General features: G+C 41.1%; 1 protein-coding gene across 3 annotated transcripts in view; it reads right to left on the bottom strand.

Annotated features, from left to right (window-relative positions):
- Positions 1-19,551, bottom strand: part of camk1.L (calcium/calmodulin-dependent protein kinase I L homeolog) — a 114,433-nt gene that overhangs the window by 71,727 nt on the left and 23,155 nt on the right. For all 3 annotated transcript variants that reach the window (XM_018256543.2, XM_018256541.2, NM_001088849.1), the window contains 1 exon segment: positions 5,728-5,867. In XM_018256543.2, coding sequence (XP_018112032.1) covers positions 5,728-5,813 — 86 coding nt within the window. In that variant the 5' untranslated portion in view covers positions 5,814-5,867.

Raw genomic sequence — 19,551 nt, 5'->3', positions numbered from 1 at the left:
AGCAGAAGTGCCGAAAAGTCAAACAGCCGAACTCCCAAAGCGGCGAAAAGACCCGAAGTCACGAAAACAGCCGGAATTAAAGTCCTGATTTGGCGAAAAGTTGAAGATGAGGCGAAGTTGAAGTCCTGAAGCCACGAGTTCAATTCTACTGAACACCAATTTGTGTTTGTTTTTTTTAATCCCCTCGCCACAATGTATTATTTTAATATTCTATAGGCCCTGGCACCAATGTTTTTAAAAAAAAAGCTTTTATGGGAGGCCCTAGCCATCAATAGCTTTTTATAACTTGTGTGTGGGGGGGTTTACTTTTTTAGCGCTGATGTCTGTGTGGTCTTTTAACTGTGATGTGTAGTGGGCGGGATCTGGGGTGGGGCTTGGGAGCCAGGGTGGGTGAGGCCCCCGAAAATGTTGTATGGGGCCCCGTGATTTCTAATGGCTGCCCTGGTGACAGCAGCCCAGAATATGTGTAGAAAACAAAAAGCTGATGGGGCATATTCAGTGGCACAGAAATTTACAGCTGAAGGGCTATGGTTGCTTAAACCGCAGATCATAATGTGCAGCATTTCTAGCCTGCCTTTTTGTTAAAGGGGTAGTACACCTTTGAGTTAAGTTTTAGTATGTTATAGAATGGCTAATTCTATGCAACTTTTCCATTTGCTTTCATACTTTCTTTTTTTTTATAGTTTTTTTTTAATTATCTGCCTTTTTCTTCTGACTCTTTCCAGCTTTCAAATGGGGGTCACTGACCCTATCTGAAAACAAATGCACTTTAAGACTACAAATGTAATGTTAGTTCTATTTTTTTTTTTATTACTCCTCTTTCTATTCATGTTCCGGTCACTTATTCATATCAATGCAGGTTTGCTAGGGTAATTTGGAGCCTAGGATTGCCAACATTTAAAACTGTAGAGCTGCAGAATAAAAAGTTAAATATCTAAAAAAACAATTACAGAATATCACTCTCTACATCCTACTAAAAGTGAATTTGGTGAACAACCCCTTTTAGCTTTAATTCTGCTTTAAAGTTTGCTCAAATTGCTCTGTCAAAGAGGCTTGGGAAGAGTCATGCACTCCCTACATGTGCAGTGACTGGGATGCCAGAGGCCCACCCGAAAACCTTAGGCTGTGAACCCACTATTATTCCTCCTCTCTTCACTCAATCTCTATATTCTCCTAGTTTTTTATATCTACTTACTATGCTCTTCCATTAATATGCATTTTTTAGGGAATGACAGTGAAAAAGGCTAAATGGTTAGAAGCAGGGCCGGAACTAGGGGTAGGCAGAGAAGGCACGTGCCTAGGGCGCAAAGCTGGAGGGGCGCCAGGCACGCACCTTCTCTGCCTCTGCTATCCCCCTAGTCCGGTCCCTGTTCTGGCCGGCGTATGCGTGTGTGCGTTTGCGCGAAAAATACTAGTGCGCATGCGCGAAAAACCGGAAGAGCGCACTCGTATTTTTTTGCGCATGCGCACTCGGGTATTGGGCGCTTTGCCGGGCCAGGCTGCCTGGGGCGCCTGCCCCGGTTGGCCCGGCACTGGTTAGAAGCAAGAAGTCCACCAATACCTGGGCCCACCTGGAGTTTTCCTGGTATCCCAGTGGGCTAGTCTGTCACTATGTGCAAGTACTGAACACATCATGTCCAGCAAACACGTGAGAATCTTGCCTCAGGCATCACGGAGCGGTCAGTTACCAGGGGCGGAAAAAAGCCACCTCGGGTAACTTTTAGAGCCGGATTTCCATTTTTAAAACGGAAATTCGGCTCTTCTAGTGCAGCGAGCACAACAGCACTCACTGCACTAGCGATGCTACAAGTTAGAAGTGCGGATCGGGAGGGAGGGCGGCATCAGGCGGCAGCAGCCCCTGAAACGAGCCTGGTGACACATGGCTGGTAAAAATGATGCTTGGTGCCAAGGCTATTAGAATAGAAAATCTGATATTACTTTTCAAAAAAAAAAAAAGATGGCAACCCAAAATAAGCATGAAACTATCCCTATGGGCAATATCCCCCTGGGGTTAAATGAACCTGTTAGAATGGGCCACACTGATATAAAGTGTTACTGCCACCATTGTGCCCTTTAATCTATATCTTAGCTTCGATATCTCCATCTCAATGGACATCACTGTCTTGTGCTCCACTCCCTTACATCTTCCATGTTTATAATTCTGAGCTCTCCTACATAAGTGGATAGGAGCTGCCGGCCAGCTGTGATTATGTTATGGTTTTTATCTTTATTTACTGTACAAAAGTATTTTATTTAAAACAGAACTGGCAAACACAAGCCCATTAAAAGCTACAAACACAAGATGAGCTTACGGCAGTCAGTTTGCATTTCATTCTCAGCTTTATAAACATACAATGTCCTTTTGCCACGCAAGTTTCATCATGGTATTTTGTGAAATCCATTTAGCAATAACTGTATCCAGAATGCAATGGGGCCACCATCTGAAATCTTGGGGTCCCTTACAACTAAATGAACATGGCTTCCCGGCCTGGGGAGGGTTGGAACATGGGGAAAAAACTCAGTGGTCCCCGGCCCCTGCTGACCCAGGCCCCCAGGAGGGCCAAGATATCTTCTAGTGCAGCGAGCGCAATAGCGATGCGGCTGCATTAAAAAAGAAAAAAATAATAGCCAAGGTGGACATGGTAGGGAAAGGTGGAGATGATAGGGCAAAGTGCTTTATTGCTTTATATCTGAGTTGTGCAAGCTGAAGCCCTTCAGTAGTTTTTCAAGGTTCCCTTCACTCCTGCAAACACAGGGTAAACCAAGAAACCCATTTGTTTAATATTTTGGGCAACTGTGCAATAAAAAAAAAGAATCAAAAAATGGGGTCCCCTATTAAAAAAACAATAACCCTCCCAAATAGGCCTGCCCTGTATATTAGAGCTGAGAACCGTAAATTGGGCACATCTTCTTTATATAAATAAAGGAACCCCAAAGAGCCCATTTAGCCCCCACTCCTGCCATGAATAAACACAACCTTGCAGAAACACCTGCAAATACTTGTATAATGCCTTTAATTCCTTAGAAACAGTTTACAGTATACAGTTTTCAATGAGCCTTCATCAGAGCAAATATGTGTGTGGGCAGATGTATGAAGAGCGTTTATTTATTCAGATCGGCTGGATTTACATAGCACATTGCTCTGGGTGTATGCACATAGAGCCTTTGTTTTTTTTAATGGGGGGTGACTGTTAGTAAATGTCAGGTGTGTCGTTCCTGCTCAGAGGGAACAAAATAAGTAAGATTTGCCTTCAAGACATTGGACCCTTCATTGCTTTAAAAATGCATTTAACAACACAAGTTTCTGAAATTAGTTCAAAATGTCTAAAATGATTATTGTCCTACAATTCTTGTTTATTATTGGGCTGCATTAGATTTTCTTGCGATACAGCAATCACTACTGCTATCAATGATAGAGCTATAGGCAGTACTAATAATATAGTGAATTCAGTACCCCCTCTTGTAAAATATAAGGATATTATAAGTTACTGAGGAGTTTCATGACCATATAAAAACACGAGGCCGAGTGTTTTTATACAGGTCATGGAACTCCGAGGTAACTTCTAATATCCTCATATTTTACAACTGGGGGTACTTTATTTATTATAATACACAAATTTCAGTGAGTCATGTGACAGAAATGACATCAGAACTCACCATTTATAACTGATGACATCAGAACTCACCGTTTATAAGGATATAATTTACAGGATATTCATGGCTTTTGTGTATTATATAGTGAATAATGTACCCCCTACTGTAATTTATAAAGATATTATCAGTCACCGAGGAGTTATGTGACCATATAAAAGCACGAGGCCGCAGGCCGAGTGCTTTTATACAGGTCACATAACTCCGAGGTGCTTATAATATATTTATAAATTTTAAGTAGGGGGTACATTATTTATTATAATCTACAGTTTCTAAGTTCAATTTTTACATCCTGTCCTTGCTTTTTACAAAATGCATAACTTTTTTTTGCTGTTGTCCCTCCTTGTTGATTTTTTTTCCCCCTGCATCCCTTTTGGTACCTGTATTACTTTTGCTTTCTTTAGATTTTGCAGGAGCTTGCTCTGTGTGATGACATTCTGCTGCATCAGAGATGGGGGTGGGCCAAGGGAAGGAGAGGGAGTGAAACTTGATATAGTGATGGGAGGGGGGGGAGCGAGACTTGCGATAATGGATGGGAGGGGGAGCGAGTTTTGAGATGATTGATGGGAGGGGGAGCGAGACTTTTTCTGTCAGCAATATGGTTAGAAATCGTAACTACTGATTCCTTTCTGTTTGCTCTAATTTTTTCTGCTGTTTTACTCAAAATTACCTCACAACAGTAAAGTCCTCACACAGGAAGTCACACCCCCTTCCCAGACATGCAATAGTTGGTGCGAGGGGGAGCGAGATTTGAGATGATGGATGGGAGGGGGGAGTGACTGCCATAGTGGACGCGACGGGCATTGAGAGTGGAGAGGAATCGTGTGAGAAAGGAAGCGACACTGTCCAGGGAGGCAGCTGCAGGTGACCTGGGAGGAAGGAATGTGCAGCGATAGATGGGAGGCAGTGAAACAGGTGGCGCGTGTTAAGTGCGGGCGAAGCAACGAAATGTGGCGCATGAAAGCCAAACTGCGGGAAACAAGTGTAGAGGAGAGAGCAGCAGCTACAAGTGCTGTCCCTTTAAGTTTATAAACGGCGCGTTCTGACGCCAGAACGCGCCGTTTATAAGGATATAATTTACAGTCTGGTCCCATAGGGAAATGACCAGACTGTAGATTATATATTGATTAAGGACCCTGCTCCCAGCATGTGTGAGTTGTTTGCAGCAGGACAAAAACAACAATTGGGCTGAAGGGGCTTGAATGTTTTATATATTCTCCTATGCATTGCAGAGTAGCTGAGGCAAAACCTTCCAGCCATGTATATCCTACCCACTGTAACTTTCTATCCATGTTAAAAAGAAAACATTTTTTTTTTACAGGTATGGGATCCATTATCTGGAAACCCGTTATCCAGAAAGCTCCGAATTACAGAAACTCCCATAGACTCCATTTCATCCAAATAATCCAAATGTTTAAAAATGATTCCCTTTTTCTCTGTAATAATAAAACAGTAGTTTGTACTTGATCCCAACTAAGATATAATTAATCCTTATTGGAAGCAAAACCAGCCTATTGGGTTTATTTAATTTTTACATGATTTTCTAGTAGACTTAAGGAATGAAGATCCAAGTTACAGAAAGATCCATTATCTAGAAACCCCCAGGTCCCGAGCATTCTGGATAACAAGCCCCATACCCCGATTTTCGATATGAAGCAGTGCCCTTGTTAACCTCTGCATTGCCCCTGCATTTGTGCATAATCTGTATGTTTGGCATATACATCTTTGTATTGTATACAGGGGGGGTATTCGTTCGTAACAATAATTATACAGCGTCATTATATGTTCTTGTATAAAAGCCAGAATATGATTCAGAGATGGCTTAAAGGGATACTGACCCATGTAGCCACTGTCCTATTAAGGAACCGATATTGAAAATGTCCTTATTTGCAAAGGTACGGCCACAGCCCCTGCACCCCTAGGAGCCCCCAATACTAAAGGAACCCTAGTGTATCCTCAATGATAGAACAGATGGACAGTAGATATAATTACAGTGTTTCTAGATAAACAGTAACAAAATGAAAGAAAACAAAAAAAAGTAACCCTGCTGCCCCTCCTCATCCTTGAGATACTCACGTTCCTAAGACTTCCCGAAATTCATAGATGTCCCGAATGTCTTCTGCTCTTTTCTTCCAACTCGGCCCATCTTCATCCAGAGGCATCCTGAGGGTCCTTTCCTAACAGTGCCCTGAAAGTCCAAGTAGCAGCTTTCAGATCTGGGGAGAGAGTGCGCAAGATTAGAGCTTCTACGGAGCTCACCAACCAAATTTACTTACTGTTTGGGCTACATACATATGTGTATATAAACAGGAGAATGCCTTTGGGCTGGAAAGCAAACACCAGTGTGTGGGTTAAGGAGGAGTATGCAAAACCCAACTCCACGTAGTCTCTGAGGAACACAAGGATGCTATTTGGCAGGCCAAGCCCAGTGAGATCAGGCATAATAAAACGGTTTATAGAGATAAAAAGGCATAAAAGGGAATACTGGGTAGGATCCTCCCCACCATATGTTTTAAAATGCCCACAGGAGCTGTTGTGCCCTTAACACCTCATCTTACTGATGTTCAGGGGGGTCTTCAAAATTATTTGCTGTGGGGTCTATTATAATCTGGAGACACTGATTTCAAATGGAAAATATATTTAAAAAAATATCAAATCCCAAATCAGATGACATTTCACACTTTCTATAAAGTGTTCTAGTCCGTTGGGAATGACAGAGAGTAAGAAAACCAAACAAGGAACTATGGAGAAAAGAGAGAAACTATGTAGTGTAATATGATTCTATTTTACTTTTCATGGAATATTTGCCAAGGGAGAAAATTGAAGTGCAATAGTGTCCAAACCATCCAACTATTCACAGAAATTCTCACTAAGGGGCAGATTTATCAAGGGTCGAATTTCAAAGGGTTTAAAAAACCCTCAAAAAAAAATCCTTAGAATTTGAATATCGAATTGGAAGGATTTACCGTAAATACTTCGATCGAACAATCAAATAAAAATAGTTTCGATCGAACGATTCGAACGATTTTAAGCGATCGATCGAAGGATTTTTATTCGACCACAAAAAACTGAGAAAAGTGCTGGGGAAGGTCCCCATAGGCTAACATTGAACCTCAAAAGGTTTAAAGTGGCGAAGTATGAAGTCGAAATATTTTTTAAAGAGACAGTGCTTCAACTATCGAATGGTCGAATAGTCGAACGATATTTACTTCAAACGTTCGAATCATTGGATTCGATCAAATTCGACCAATTCGATGGCCAAAGTACCCAAAAAAATACTTCGAAATTTTTTTCATTCGAATTCTTCACTCGAGCTTAGTAAATCTGCCCATATATATATATATATATATATATATATATATATATATATATATATATATATATATATATATATATATATATATATGTATGTATATTGCTTATGTGTAGCTACATGACCATATTAACAGGGCCATATTCTTTTCCATGTTAGCCACATTTTATAATTAGATCAGTTTAAGAATCGTTATATCCCTAGGTTGCTTTGTGCTAATCTTTCCCATGTTACTGCAATGCCCATTGTAAGTAAGGTCTGTTTTGCCAACTTGGAGTTACTCTAGTCTTGTGCCACGCCAATTCTACAACCATAGGGTTATTACAACGGCACCATGCTGCTGTGAAGCCAGTATTTCCTATAAGGAAACATATTTCTCATGAACTAAGTAATAAATGTACTAATTGTTTTATAAACAGAGTTGTGGTGAGCTCACCTTGGGACTGAAGCCAAAACACTGTGTAAAATGAATAGTGCAATATAAGAATAAAGTAAATAATAAACCATTGAACAAACACCCACCTGCCCACTTGTCCTTTTCTCTGGTTTATAATGTTTTGGTGCCTGCAGACACATATTGGTTTGGACAAAGTTGGCAGCCATCCAGTCATGTAAGGGAGCCCAAGATGATCCAATTGGACTCAGGGGCACCATCAGGAGTGGGCAGGCTATTAGAGACTAAGTTAAATCAGGGGAACCTGGACTGCCATAACAGCTTACACCCAGGGACTTCATAATTACAATGGCAACTCTGTTTGGACTTGGTCATACATTGAATCTGTTGAGCTACAAATCTTGCTGGACAAGGAACTTACTGGGTTTTAAATCTATTGCTACAAAACCTTGGATATAATCCACAGCTTGAGGGTCTGTAGAGGTCCCCATGGAATCTTACATTTGGCCCATGACTCAATTGCACAAGTCCTATGGCTTTAGGGTCAGGGCGCCCAGGTAGATTCGGGAGGTTAGTCGCCCGGCGACAAATCTCCTCTTCTTCAGGGCGACTAATCTCCCCAAACTGCCTCGTCTGCCTTCCTGTTGACTAAAATGTAAATCACCAGTGAGATGGCACTTTGAACGATTCATTTTCCGAAGTCGCCCGAAATTGCCTCACAAGGAAACTTCGGGCGACTTCGGAAAACGAATCGCTCCAAGTGCCATGCCTCCGGCGATTTTCAGTTTAGCCTGCGGAAAGGCAGTTCGGGGAGATTAGTCGCCCCAAAAAAGAGGAGATTTGTCGCCAGGCAACTAATCTCCCTGAATCTGCCTGTGTGCCCTGACCCTTAAGGAATATCTAAGAAAGCATATAAACATTCACACTAGATCTCCCCACAACTGGCTCTCAGGCAATGCTCTCCATCCACTGCTTTGAGCATCACTGCTTGGAAACCTTTGGTCCACGGAAAAATGTTCAGCCCCCTCTTATATGTATAATAGCAGTCATGCAAGTTGTTGTGGGCTTCTTTTTTGGTTGTGAATGTGACATTCATAAATAAGATGGGTCACAATAAATTGTAAAAAGAGTTGGGGAGCAACACAAGCATGAAGAAGTTACTTGGGGTGACAAATAAGGGCTGTGATTGGCTATTTTCTAGCCCCTATGTGGACTGGCAGCCTACAGGAGGATCTGTTTGGCAGTACACCTGGCTTTTATTCAACCAAAACTCGCCTCTAAACCAGGAATTCAAAAATATGCACCTGCTTAGATGCCAACGGCAGCAATAACTGAAGGTTTGTGAGCAACATGTAGCACATAAGCCACTAGTTAGGGATCACTAGGTTAGGTAAGTGTTCTCTCCTCTGCCTTGTATACCCCATCCTAAAATCTGGAAGCCCAGTTTGTTCATGCATTCTACAACTGCTAACCCTGCCCAATAACAAATACTGGCAACCAAAATGTGTTATGGATTTCGTAGCTCACTCGCACAAAATAACCCATCATCTGGCCATTATAATTACAGATCCCCAGCAGAAGTCACCTCTTACCCTGCCACCTGACATTAGCATTTTATCACAGAGATGTTCACAAAGCAAAGTTATACTGTACATGCCCCACAGGTTCTCCAGTTGAAAAGAACATTTATTTTCAGACCGTGATGGCACATCCATCATAAACAAGGTTTATTTTTGGATCTTTGACATTCTAAAAATAAGTGGGTTTGATAAGGAATCCACACAAAACAGAACATTAGCAATTTCTCAGTTGCCTGAAAATGTGAGCCTAAATACAAATGTTAATAGAGAATTCCTAAGAGAGGAACTGCCCCAGATTCACAGCTAGTGGGAAGATGGACACCCTGGTCCATTCTCCAACAATACTTTCCCCACACCACTCTTAGGTCTCCAGCATGCATTGGGCTTATAATTGCCCCAAGTACTCTCAAGTATGATATAAATAAATGTGGTATAAACTAAGAATAAATGAGGGGTGTGTTTCACATATATAAAAACACATGCAAAAACACATGCAACCCCATATGTGTTTCACACAAATTTTGCTTCTCATTCTAAAGCAGTTTACTGTTAACATACAAAAATAATGAGGTTTTTACTGTTAGGATTGGCTGCAGGATGGTTTGGCCCAAAAAATCTTCCAATGTTTGGATGGTCAGTTGAGAATGTTCTGTTCTGATCTCAAAGGTTTATGGAAGGATCTCCTCTTGTAGTAGGTTTTGTCTCCTGGCCACCATATGGTTCTTCAGGTTTCTTCATATCATGTTCATGTTTGCTGTCACTGAATCTATCCATCTTACTGCTGGTCATCCTCTTCCTCCATCTCGACCATTTCTCTACTGAACTATGAGGCATGTGTATTAACATTGGAGATAAATATCAGGAGAGGTTTCTGGAGATGTTGCCCATGGCAACCAATCAGCAATTAGATTTAAACAGCCACCTATAAGTTAGAAAACAAAAGCAAATATCTGATTGGCTGCTATGGACAACATCTCTAGAAATCTCTCCAGATACTTATCTCCAATGTTAGTAAACATGTCCACAAGTCTTTCCAAAATACACCCTGCTGAGGTTGGTTTAGCCCATCAAATCTTCTAAAGCTGGTCATACACAAAGAGATCCGCTCGCCTGGTGACATCTTTCACCAATATGCCCACCAATGGCCGGGCTATATTGGGTAATCCGAACATTCGGCCCTAGGGCCAATCGATTGAATTACAACGAGGAGCAATGTGCTCTGACGATCGATATTGTGGCCAGATATTAATCTGGAAGACCTGTCAGAAGCCCCATACAAGATCAGAAATATTGCCGAATTGGTCTAAAGGACCCATATCGGCATCTTTATCTGCCCGTGTATGGCCACCTTAAGGCTTGGATGGGTCACTTGATAATGTTCTAATGTTTTTATTCTAAGGTTTTAGAAGAGGTATCTATTGAAAATGAACTTGGTCTAGACTCCTGGACACAATTCAGAAAGTGTTTCTCCAGTGTTTCTGTTGGTCTTCTGGTTTCTGAACAACATGTTCATGATTTTTGTGATCAAATCTATCCATCATGCCTCTAGCCATACTCCTCCTCTTTTGCTTCAACGTTTGTGAGCATGGCTCTTTTTCTAACTAAAGGTGGCCATACATGGGCCGATAAAAGCTGCCGACAGACCGAGTCGGCAGCTTATTAGCCCATGTATGGGGCCCCCGACGGGCTTCCCCGATCGAGATCTGGCCGAAAGTCGGCCAGATCTCAATCGGATGGGACAAAAAATCCCGTCAGATTGCCCGTTCACATTCGTTAGGATCCGATCGTTGGGCCTAGTTTTCAGGCGACCTCCTAGAAATGTTCATGGTTGTTGTGGTTGAATCTGCCAGTCTTGCTGCTGTTCATTCTCTTCTTATTTCCCTTTAACGTTTCTGTGCAAGACTTTTTTCCAATTAACTAGGTCTTCTCAGAATATATCCAAATATATGTAATTTGTACTTCAAATAGAAAGGTCACCCTTGGTTTTGTTCAATGCCTTGGTTTATTTTCCTTGCTGTCCACCATATTCCAACACTAAAGCCATCAATATCTTCCCTGGGCTGATCTTCATTGTCCAACTTTCACATCTATAAAGAGCCAGGGCAAATACAATATCCTGGACAGTTTTGATCTTTGGTTTTATAGGAATATCAGTATATCTGAAGATCTGTTCTAGGTCACCCTCATTCTACCTTAACGCAAACTGTCAAGAAGCATGTCCAGAGTCACCAAGTTTCAGGCCTTAAAGCCACCCATATAAAAACCAAAATTGATTAGTAGCCTGTCCCAGTTCCAATATGAACATTTAGGCCTTAGGATGGTCACATCAAAATGATTCAGAATATTATATCTCACAGACATTGGGCCAGCATAATAAGTGTTCAGGTGGAGCTCCAGGCCACTTTAGAAAACCAAACTATATCAGCTCTGGGACTAAAAGACATGAATTTTCAGACATGGAGGCACAGTACCAATATTACTGCATAAATTACTTTTTTTTATGCTTTTTTTTACAATTAAACTCATTCTCATTTCATGCTAGTCCACAGTGTCCATCACGATCTAGGGTCTATTCCCTTTACAGTAACTAAAAGGTTTGTCCAAATTTCTCCTAGTCATTTTTACCCCTCAATATCAAACAGAAACCATAATGCAGATTTCTTTTTTTTACTTTTTAATGCACATAATCCAGACCTCAATTGGGGGTTCCTATTTGTTTAGCCGAACCATATCCAGACTCTTAAGCTTCTTTTAGAGAACAGACCAGCTCCAACACATGTGGCTCCAGCACGAATAACAAAGAAATATAACCAGAAGAATTCTAGCTAAATCTGGCAGTTAAAAAAACAATTGAAATGGAATAAAGGGTTTAAATCTGCAAATTGCTAATTGAGCCTTCAGACTATCTGCATAATGTATTTCAATTTCTATCCCATATGTGTTCCAACACGAGAGGTCATAATTTAGTGGCACTTGTGATCAGGATATCCTGGTAGCACCCCATTTAGATTTACAGCTTGTTATGCTGAACGCTGCTGCGGGGTGTGGGGACAGGTGGGGCAACCAGTTTGTTTTTGAATAGCAAGTGGGACTACTATGCATACCCCCCAGTGGGAATTACTGTTATGGAAATATATGCACAGTGAAGGGTATACTGTCTAAATATGTACCAAAAGCTTTTCCACAAATAGTTGAAGCTATCCTGCCTGGGGGATTCATCAGACTAGAGATATGGTCAAATGTCTTAATCTTTAGGTGCTACTACACTTTCATTATTGATTTTATTTATATTATTTTATAGTGGCCCATCCCAGTCTTCCAGGCCACCAATGTTGTCAGGCCACCACTTTGTGCAACTTTGTGGTAGAGTCCTGCGCAGGTCCATTTTTTGGGACCCGATCCGTACCCGCAACCTGCAATCCGCAACCTGGACCTGCAACCGGCATTCTTACCCGCTTGGACTCGCTACCCGACCCTACCCGCAAGTACCCTATCCGCAATCCGGACCCGCGACCCGCTGACCATCAAGAATCAGGAAGTGCTGTCATTGGAGACTGGAAGTGACATCATCGGAAGTAGACGTGACCCGAAGAAAGGAGTGAATATCCATATTGAGAAGACCTGGGGCCCGACCCTCAACCCGCAGAACCGCCGACCCGTGGGTATACCCGCACCTGGAACTTCTAAATGCAACCCGCAGGGTATCGCAGGTTTTTGCGGGTAACCCGCGGGTACCCGACCTGCTACTGTGGGCCATTGCTTCAATTACAAGGTAAAAATCTGCACTCCCCTTATGGTGCATGAGAAATAAATCCAAGTAAACAGACGTAAACATAAGAGCTCCAGTGTCCAAAAAGTCAGTGCTTTTCAATGCCAGAAACCCAGCGATAGTGACTGTCTCTAATACACAGAGCACATCCTTCTTGTTCCAATTCCAGTTCCTCTCAAAGAGGTGCCCAGCATGCAGTACAACGGCCTAATAAATCACAGAGCTCTTGGAAATGGGTTTAAAAATGCAGGATGGAATGCTTGACTAAAGGGCAACTAACAGCTCGTACCATGGCCTAGAGCTGCTCTACAATTTTCAGTATACAGGAGCCCAATGCAAAAGTACATCCCCTTCATATATATATTTTGGGCAAAGTTGTATAATTGCCAATAACCCGGTGACCTGCCAGACCCAATAAAGACCCCAGTTCCCACAGTGTCTTGCATAGTTCCTCAGAGCTCATCTAATCAGCTGGTTTCTGTGTGCTCTTTTTTAAGAGTCAGAACATGCAGTGCAGAGAGTTGAAAGTGTCAGATACTGCTTTCTATAGCAATTTGCATTTACAAAAACTTTAAGGAAATAAACAATGAATGAATATTAAAAATTTGCTTAGAAGAACTATCATTATGCATAATAGACTTTAGTAGCCTTGATGCTTTTACCACTGCACAGGGCTGCTGTATGACTGCCTATATCCTAGTTGCCCCTTATTCTAAACTGTCATTTTTTGTAATTGATTACAAACAAGCTGAACAGGTTCTTTAAGTCTACATACCACCCAACCAGGAGCGTCACTAGAGGTGGGCGGGCCCTGGTGCGTGACGCGCAGCTGGGCCCCGCCCCCTCCGTACGGCTGCATTTTCAGTGGCGCACGGGCTGTCGGGGGGGCCCGAGGGGGTGCGGGCCCTGGCCCGCTCGTACCCCCACTACACCCAACATTTGAAAATTGAAAATAGGGACAAAAACTTGTGCTGCCACCTAACACGGGGACATTTGACCACGCCCATTTTACCATGTTTATTTTACAAAATTTGACAGTTTATGAAAGTTTGAACACATTTCTAGGAGTTTTAGTGCAATGCTTTATGTGTTATAACAGTTCTGCAAATGAAAGTAAATCGTCCTTTAAACTGCTAGTCTCAGTTCTCCCAAGAGACCTGCTTATCTTAAATAGTTACAATTGTATCTTTGCTTTTCTTAAATTGTTTACAAAAGTATCCAAGCCTCTTATTTAAATTAAGTTTCAGAAACGTTGTATCTTTTTTCTCAAGTTACTGCAGAGATCAAAGAGAATGTCGGGACATTTCAGTAAGAAACCCGGGACTACCGGATGAGCTGTCAAAATCGGGACTGTCCCTCAGAAAATGGGACAGTTGGGAGGTAGAAGTCTATAAAATACAAATCCCAGGCAGCCAGAGGAGGAGAGAGAAACATTTGCTCCCCCAAACTCCCAATCCCAGGATTCTGTTTTATTTTCTAAATAATAATCGAATAAGACCCCTGAACAGATGTGGAAGAGCGCAATAAAGCCAATAGCTTTGGGGGGAGGCCCGGTTCAAAAATGGGGTCAAGAGCAAATCTTGCCCCAAGGCCCAACCCATTTTTAATTGCGCCACTGATAACGACTGATACTATATCTCACTTGGGGCGGCTGAATAACAACAGCCTCAGGGATTGAATACGTGAACGATTACTTACGAAAGAACATGTTGGAGCAGTGCCATGCCCTCATAATGAATATACTTAAATACTTTAATTTAATGAGCTCAAATATGTATTTGTACTTGACAAATACAGAGTTCCAATTACTGTTTGAACAAGGGATTTGCTTGCAAAACAAAAAATTCCCAAGCTTTATGCAGTATTTGCTTTATGGGCAGCATTTAAATGGATACGGAATTGGGGCCCCAAAAGGGGCATCAGGAGCCCTGTACTAACTGCCAGCTTGAAGCGATACTGATGCCTCAGCATTGAATATTTAACTAATAAAGGACCTGATAACCTGCTGATGGTACCCTGTTTTTTTTAGATGGGGTCAGTGACCACCATTTGAAATATAGAAACAGTCAGAAGAAGAAGCCAAATCATTAAAAACCTATAAAGAATAAATAATGAAGACCAATTGAAAAATTGCTTAGAATTGGCCATTCTATAGCATACTAAAAGTTAACTTAAAGGCGAACCATCCCTTTAACAAAAACACAGCTTATTGCCTTTGGCACCATATACATAAACAACACAACTTTTTGCCTTCTTATTCTAAACAAGCAATCAGATTACTAAGTGCAAATTAATTCTTAACTTGCAATAGATATTACAATCGACATGCTGGCATTCACATTACAACGGTATAGTAAACAATCTGATTCATGCAATGACGTTTTCTTTATCATTTTCTTTACTGTACCCTGAAACGTTTGTATAGTGCTGCTCCTTATTGTATCCTGAAACGTTTGTATAATGCTGCTCATTACTATACCCTGAAACAATTGTATAGTGCTGCTCTTTACTGTACCCTGAAACAATTGTATAGTGCTGCTCTTTACTGTATCCTGAAACGATTGTATAGTGCTGTTCTTTACTGTACCCTGAACAATTGTATAGTGCTGCTCTTTACTGTACCCTGAAACAATTGTATAGTGCTGCTCTTTACTTTATCCTGAAACAATTGTATAGTGCTGCTCTTTACTGTACCCTGAAACAATTGTATAGTGCTGCTCTTTACTTTACCCTGAAACAATTGTAAAGTGCTGCTCTTTACTTTATCCTGAAACAATTGTATAGTGCTGCTCTTTACTGTACCCTGAAACAATTGTATAGTGCTGCTCTTTACTTTACCCTGAAACAATTGTAAAGTGCTGCTCTTTACTTTATCCTGAAACAATTGTATAGTGCTGCTCTTTACTGTACCCTGAAACAATTGTATAGTGCTGCTCTTTACTTTACCCTGAAACAATTGTAAAGTGCTGCTCTTTACTTTATCCTGAAACAATTGTATAGTGCTGCTCTTTACTGTACCCTGAAACAATTGTATAGTGCTACTCTTTACTTTATCCTGAAACTATTGTATAGTGCTGCTCTTTACTGTACCCTGAAACAATTGTATAGTGCTGCTCTTTACTGTACCCTGAAACAATTGTATAGTGCTACTCTTTACTTTATCCTGAAACTATTGTATAGTGCTGCTCTTTACTGTACCCTCAAACAATTGTATAGTGCTGCTCTTTACTGTATCCTGAAACGATTGTATAGTGCTGCTCTTTACTGTACCCTGAAACAATTGTATAGTGCTACTCTTTACTGTATCCTGAAACAATTGTATAGTGCTGCTTGTTACTTTATCCTGAAACAATTGTATAGTCCTGCTTTTTACTATATCCTGAAACAATTGTATAGTGCTGCTCTTTACTGTATCCTGAAACAATTGTATAGTGCTGCTCTTTACTGTACCCTGAAACAATTGAATAGTGCTGCTCTTTACTGTACCCTGAAACAATTGTATAGTGCTACTCTTTACTGTACCCTGAAACAATTGTATAGTGCTACTCTTTACTTTACCCTGAAACAATTGTATAGTGCTGCTCTTTACTGTATCCTTAAACAATTGTATATTGCTGTTTGTTGCCTGCAGTAGTGCAGGTATCACCGCTGGTGACTTATCTCCCTGACTACCATAGAACTTTAAAGTAAGATAAAATGTAGGGCAATAAGCAATGAAGCAGCCTCTGTATAGACAACAAGCTCGCCATCAGGAAACAGGTTTGGGGTTTTTCCTGCAGAAGTCAAAAGAGCATGATATTCTCCCTGAACATTTTAAGACTCAAGTTACATTCAGCCGCATTCTTCAGATGGCTACGATAGCGAAATAAACAAAGTCTGCATATAAAAGCAGGACCCAGCCTTGGTTTTTGGTGGGAGTGATGTGTAACGTGCCACAACTACATCTCATTACATAAGCTTGTTTTAAAGGAGAAGGAAAGGCATCGTACACCCGGGCTGGTGCTCCTATTGGCAGCAAAACTGCACCGGCCTGGGGTTATAGTGTACAGCAGAACGAAAAGCCGAACTTAAACTAAAGAGTTGGCTATTTCGTTCTACTGCACATACGTTTGCCCCGGGAAATTTGAAGAAAGAAGAAGACAGAAGAGGATCGCTCCGTGGTGCTCACTGGTATAACCCCGGGCCGGTGCAGTTTTCTGCTGATCGGAGCACTGGCCCGGGATTTCAGGCAAGTCAATACAATCATTTGGGGGTGCCTAATATTTGGCACCCCCAAGAAGTGTATGAAGATTTTCCTTCTCCTTTAAGCAGGTTGGGGGAAAAGACTTTACACCTAAATTAGGGTAGACTCACTGAGTCACGTGCAACAAATCACTGTTTTTTTTCCAGTTCAATTTTCAGATTCACCAGAAATAAAGTCATTTTGCATTTTTTTTATATTTTTCTAATATTGAAGTTTAGAGTTTCATTTTTTACCTTCTTGTGTCTTTCTGAAGCAGCTCTGGGAGGGGTTCGATGACTCTGTAATTGTTCTAAATTGATACATTTGGTTGATACATTTTTTTTATCTTTGTCCCTGCTGAGCAGAATCCCTGAGTTTCATTAAAGGGGAACTCCTTTAACACAAACATAACTTGAGCTTTTTAAAAAGTAAACATAATTTCAAGAAACTTTGCATCAATTAAAAAATATGCAGACTTTTCATGATTTTTAATGATTTGGAACAGTTCCCTAAGCCTAGCCCCTGCTCTCCTGCTGATCTGTCTGACTACTTTGCTGAGCTGGCTGACTACTGTTACTTTGTATCAACAGCATCTGTCCTCAGCCTGCCTCCTCCAAACTCCACAATTCCCTGCACATGTGATTTCAATAAGGAAAGGAACATCCCAGTGCAATGCATTGTGGGTTATGTAGTTCCTGCATGCTGTCTGTAAGCTGTGGAGAAGTTGTTACAATTTGTAACATCAGTGTTTAGTCTCTCCTTCCCTGCCAGGATTTCAAATGATGCAGAAAGAGAAGAACTGTTAAACAGGTGGATTTCAGCATAGAAAATGGCATTTATTCATACTTTTGAAAAGGTAACTGTGATGGGAATATTAGGGGTTTCTGTGTTATGTTTAACAAATTTTGCTTTGGAAGCCGGAGTTCCCCTTAAAGGCAGCTGTTTGATACAATAGTTGCTGATATTCCACAGATGCTGCTGAGAAATGGATCAACTAATGGAGCAAATTGTAACAGTTCAGAATCTGCACCTGTCTGTGACACTCACATGCTCAGTGGGCTCTGAGCAGCTGTTGAGAAGCTAAGCTTAGGGCTCGTCACTAATTATCCAGCAGAAAATGAGGTTTTCTTGTTATATAAGCTGATGCTACAGGGCTGATTATTAAATTCTGGTGCTAATTGTGGTGAGCTGCAATGTACCAATAATTTAAATTATTTACTAATCAGCCTTATATTGTGACATTTCTATTTGTATATATTATTATTATGATATTGTGAGTGGATCCCTTAGCTCAGTAAGTGACAGCAGCACAGAGCATGTGCAGTGAATCAGCAGAAAAGAAGATGGGGAGCTACTGGGGCATCTTTGGAGACACAGATCTTTACTGCTAAAGGGCTGTGGTTGCCTTGGGCTGGGACAGAAGCCTAAAACATAATGTACAGCATTTCTAGCTACTTCTTTAGTTAGGCTTTAGTTCTCCTTTAAATGGGGGCCCAGTGAGCCACTGAATAATATAGGCTCATAAAAAAATATCACATGTTTAAGGGGGCTCTAAAATTATTTTGCTCTGGGCCCAGTAAATTGTTGTCCAGAAGGCAGCAAGTGTGCCATCTCTTTTCTGGAGTAACTCAATAAAGCAGGTCTAGCTCTGTCCCCTGAGCAGTAATCAGATTGCCTGATAATGTAGTCATTCATCATGGCAGCATAACAGTATGTCAGTAATAGAAAGCAGCTTGCAGCAAAGCATGGCTTCCCTACCCCCCAACCCCATTCCACCCCCCATCATTACAAATGAAACCAGAATTGATAAAAAAAAAATTCAGAATCATGTCAAAAAATCCCCCTCTTTAAAACATGGCAAAATGTATCACCAAAACAGCGTCAGCAGTAAAATACAAAAAGAACGATTTTTTTTTGAGACTGAAGGCCTAACAAAACTGCAAAGATAAATAAAGGGGAAGTTGAGATTACATTTTAGAAAGATGCAGAGGTTATATTGTGAGCAAAGTAGCTCTCATTTCAGTTTATCTCTGTGGTTTTGGGATGGTTTTGCTTTTCCGTCTCTGTTTCCAACTGACAAAGGCTATCTCTCACCCAAACTGTCAGATTAGATTAGTGTTTATTATTTTAACTTATCTTTCTTTGCAGGCCTTGCTTAATCAGTTGCCTATCTAGTTACTAAAGAGCTGCCGAACAAATAAGAACAATTAACAACAGTTGTAAATACATGGTTATCAATCAAGTATTATAAGGGATAATGTACCCCCTACTGTAAATGATAAGGATATTAAAAGTCACTGAGGGGTTCTGTGACCATATAAAGGCACAAGGCTGCAGGCTGAGTTATACAGGGAACTCTGAGTATCACTCATGTATTATAAGGGATAATGTACCCCCTACTGTAAATGATAAGGATATTAGAAGTCACTGAGGGGTTCTGTGACCATATAAAGGCACAAGGCTGTAGGCTGAGTTATACAGGGAACTCTGAGTATCACTCATGTATTATAAGGGATAATGTACCCCCTACTGTAAATGATAAGGATATGAGAAGTCACTGAGGGGTTCTGTGACCATATAAAGGCACAAGGCTGTAGGCTGAGTTATACAGGGAACTCTGAG

Source organism: Xenopus laevis, chromosome 4L (assembly GCF_017654675.1).
Source record: "Xenopus laevis strain J_2021 chromosome 4L, Xenopus_laevis_v10.1, whole genome shotgun sequence".
NCBI lineage: Eukaryota > Metazoa > Chordata > Amphibia > Anura > Pipidae > Xenopus > Xenopus laevis.
This window is presented reverse-complemented; position numbering and strand designations above follow the sequence as displayed.